This window comes from Charadrius vociferus, unplaced genomic scaffold, assembly GCF_000708025.1.
Source record: "Charadrius vociferus isolate BGI_N301 unplaced genomic scaffold, ASM70802v2 scaffold532, whole genome shotgun sequence".
Taxonomy (NCBI): Eukaryota; Metazoa; Chordata; class Aves; order Charadriiformes; family Charadriidae; genus Charadrius; species Charadrius vociferus.
Window position 1 is genome coordinate 661746 of NW_009647271.1, and position 4062 is coordinate 665807.

At 46.4% G+C, this 4062-nt stretch overlaps 1 protein-coding gene across 1 annotated transcript in view; it reads left to right on the forward strand.

Annotated features, from left to right (window-relative positions):
- The window catches only part of CFAP52 (cilia and flagella associated protein 52), a 24176-nt gene that overhangs the window by 5453 nt on the left and 14661 nt on the right, over nt 1-4062 (forward strand). Inside the window, exons 2-5 of the mRNA XM_009880019.1 lie at nt 857-1056; nt 1804-1940; nt 2596-2724; nt 3766-3865. Coding sequence (XP_009878321.1) covers nt 857-1056; nt 1804-1940; nt 2596-2724; nt 3766-3865 — 566 coding nt within the window. The remainder of the gene's footprint in view (nt 1-856; nt 1057-1803; nt 1941-2595; nt 2725-3765; nt 3866-4062) is intronic.

A 4062-nucleotide genomic window follows, 5' to 3' on the forward strand; every position in this document is an offset into this window, starting at 1 on the left:
TGGCTCCATCCTCCTTCAACCCACCCTTTAGATACTTGTATGCCATAATAAGGTCTCCCCTCAGCCTTCTCTTCTCCAGGCTAAAGAGTCCCAGCGCTCTCAGCCTTTCCTCATAAGGGAGATGCTTCAGTCCCTCAGTCATCTTGGTTGCCCTTCACTGGACTCGGTTCCCTGTCCCTCTTGAACTGGGGAGCCCAAAACTGGACACAGTATTCCAGTTGTGGCCTCACCAGTGCTGAGTAGAGGGGGAGAATGACCTCCCTCCACCTCCTGTCCACACTCTTCCCTATGCAGCCCAGGATTCCATTGGCCTTTTTGGCAACAAGGGCACATGGCTGGCTCGTGGATAATTTACTGTCTACCAGGACCCCCAGATCCTTCTCCTCTGAACTACTTCACAGCAGGTCCACCCCTAACCTATACTGGTGCTTAGCTTTTGCTAAGCAGCTCTTTTGAGGCAGGTCATGGCAACATGGGCTGGTGATGTGGCTCCATAGTCAGCAGGTGCTCCTGGAGAACCCTCTGTGCTGAAGGGCTCGGAGCTCTGGGCCAGTTCAATCTCCTGGTAGCTGTCAGAAGCACAGTGTGGTCCAGGACGTGTCAAGGTGATCCTTGAGTTTTACACGGGGTTGTTCTGCTGAACGGCTTTGGGAAGAGCTGGAAAGCTCTCGGGTTTGCCCTCCTTGTGAGATAAAGCTTGGGGAAGAAGTGATTTCCCCTCTGAGAGTGCAATAAGGTTGGAGGTGTTGGGGAGAGGTCAGCCTGCTCTTGGGGCCTTCAGGCGGAGGAAGGGAGTTTGCCTGCAGTCCCCAGAACCATTAACAGCCAGCAGATCTTTCCCTCCTTTCTCTTGCAGGACATGTACTCTGCGGCCTCATCTGCCACCCCGATAAGGAGCACGTTCTCTATCCCCTGGGCTGTACTGTGGTCATTCAAGAGCTGGAGAGTAAGAAACAGAAGTTTTTGCGTGGCCACACCGATAACATCTCCTGTGTCGTGGTCTCCAGGGACGGGGTGTATGTTGCGTCCGGACAAGTCACTTTCATGGGTTTCAAGGTGGATAATGCTCTAATTTTAACAGTGTAATATTGAAATTGGAGCTTGGTAGCCAGCGGTGTGCACACCTTTTGTTTATTTTTTTCTTTTGTTGGAAAACAAATGCGTACAGTGGGAGGACATTGCAGAGAATAGGTAATATTGGCTACTCCGTGGCTGGATGTGCCTTTGTGTTTTTGTAAAGTATTAAGCAGTCTCCCTAGGATTGAGTTAACTAGATTGAGGGATTTCTTAGTTCCGGTCCTTTTTATCCAAAGTGGTGTGAGTGTGTGGCAGCCTAAATCTCATTAGACATAAATTAATAAATGATGTTATATTTAAAGTGAGACCTGAGTTCCAGAGCTGCTTAGGACTTTCAAAAGCCCTTGACAGTTACCCACCTGCATTTTTAGACCTCTGAAGTTCTTTATGGCTTCATTTTTGCCTATTTGAAAAGACCCTGAGACTCCTGGAAGGAATCAAGTATTAGCGTTTTCACTATTTTAGAATCTAAGTCAAATACCCAGTGTCTCAGGGTAAATTTTGATTCTGAAATGAAGTAGAGCTGCTCAGCCGGTAAGCTGGAATAATGCTTGTTACAGCACCTAATCTGAAGCGCGTTCATGTCAGCGGAGCCCTGGGCCGGATGGAAGCTAACCTTAAGCTGGGCTGCTTCTAACAACTTTCCTGCCAGAGAAAGTTGTTATATCTAATCCTGCGTGTTGTGTCTGATGCTCTGGCTTTGACGCCTTCTGCTTTGTACCTCAGGCGGACATCATTCTGTGGGACTTCGAGAAGAAGCAGTTACTTGCTCGGCTGTCGCTGCATAAGGGGAGTATCAAAGACCTGGCGTTTTCTCCCAACAGCCGTTACCTCGTGTCGCTAGGAGGCCAGGACGACGGCAGGTACGGGTTTTTGCTTCTTGGCACAAGCTTTCCAACAAGTTGTAGGAGATGGAAGAATGCCCTGAGGGAGTACTCGCTCCTCCCTCTCCTGGCAGTCTGACTCTCTCCCCTGTTGATGTCTCTCCTCAGTGAGCCAGCTCTGTCCCATGGGCAGTTGAGTGGGCAGCGTGGGCAGAGCGCAGGGCACGGGGAACCAGCTGAGGGAGAAGACGAGGGGAGAAGCTTATTCTTCAGCTGGTGTCATTGCCCAGAAACCTTAGGGAGCCTGCATGGTTAGCTGGCTTAGTGCCTTGCCCTGAAGAAGTACACATTTCATTGAGGGCTTGCTTTGACACAGACAAGTAAGAGTGGAAAAAGAAGTGATTTTAAATCATATTCTAGGAGCGGCCTAAGATATGATTTGAGTCTTGCTCAGCAGAAGGAATCTGGTGAATACACATACCCTTGCTTCAGGAGCAGGGGACGTAAGCTGCAGTTCCCCACATTTATGATCAGGTTTTTCTTGGGTAAAATCTCCCCAGAATTACTTTTATTGTGTATGCTGGTGGGAACAGACTGCAGGGAAATAGGTTTTATCTTGCTTTTGTTTGTTAATAATTTGTTTGTAGGTAATGTCTAAAACCAAAGCTATCTAAAGCCCCTCCTTCTCCTGCAGCGTGGTTGTGTGGGACGTTGCGAAGAGAGAGGGTGTCTGCGGGAGCCCTGCCTCGCCACGCCGCGCGGGGAATGCAACCGTCGTGGTGTGCTCGAGCTGCAGAGATGAAATGTTTGTCACTGCTGGAAAGTAAGGTTTTATTTCGATGACAGAAACGAGGGAAAGAACCCGTGGACTTACTTTCTTTTACAAAGAGCCTTTATTTAAATACAAGGAAACTTAAGTAAAGTAACTGTGTGCTCGTGTTTTTTCTTTTTGGTGGGAATGGACTGAGGAATATCCGTCAGCATGTCCCTTTAAGGCATTTCTGCTTGTTCTACACATAACAATATGTTTTCAAAGCAGCACACAGGGACCCTCACGCGTCACTTCTGTTCCTGATAGCAGGATTTTGTACTCAACATTCCCCATGCAGTGTTTAAAATATTTAGTTGCCAGTGTTTACACAAGAAAAGCAGTCGATGAGTGGCTCTGAACAATAGTTAATTAAGGTAGAAACAATGATATCTTGCAGGTCGTTGGATCATCTCCTGTCCTCCCCAGTTGTGACGCACAGTTGGTCACTGGCTTGTAACAAAAGTTTGTACACAAAGTCACATTTCATGGATTTGAGACAGCCCCCGTTTGTCTAGCCTGACATTTAAACATGTTGAGGACCTGCACTTTCCTTTAAATCAGGGAAGGCTTTGGATGCTCTCGGCTGCAGTTGCACTTAGGAGTGCTGATCTTGGCAGTTTTAACATGTTGTTAAATATAAGGGTGACTGTGTGTAAAGATTTTTGTATTGGCTCCTATGATGTCAATTAAATTCTGCTAGAAAACAGTTGAAAGTGTCCCGTACCGTTCATTTCCTATTCTAGGAAGCCAGATTTCCACAGAGCATGTCTCTTTGGGAAATGAAGTGTCAAGGTTGTTAGATACTCCTCTGTAATCCTCGTATATGTTTTTGCTGAACCTTAGAGATTTTCAACTTACCTGGAAGAAGTTACCACAAGAGACAGCAGGAAAGACAGAGCCTGACTTCTGGCCTCTCTGATACTGTTCTTTTTCCTCCTTATTAAAATTTCAGAATAACGTAGCCTTGTAAAGGCTTTTTAATTCCCCTACTAGTGAAAGAAGTTGGATGTTTCTGCATATATGGATTTGGTCCCACTCTATTCTTTCTTATAGTGGAACCCTTCGAGTATGGGAACTGGATCTAGCAGATAAGAAAATCCGAGCGACTGAATGCCATATGGGGAAAGTGAAAAGAGAGATGACGTGCATTCAGGTAAGTTTCAGCCCAAATGATTTTGGTAGATATAGAAACTCTCTACAGAATGGAGAAAACCCACAAGCTTTTATAGTAATGCTGGCAGTGCCAATTACAACTGCCCGATAGTAGTGAAGTTACTAAATGTTGGCTTGTGGCAGATGGTCTCGCACAGTTTCTTTTTCCTGAGAAAGAGGGTTTTGAATGCTCCTGAA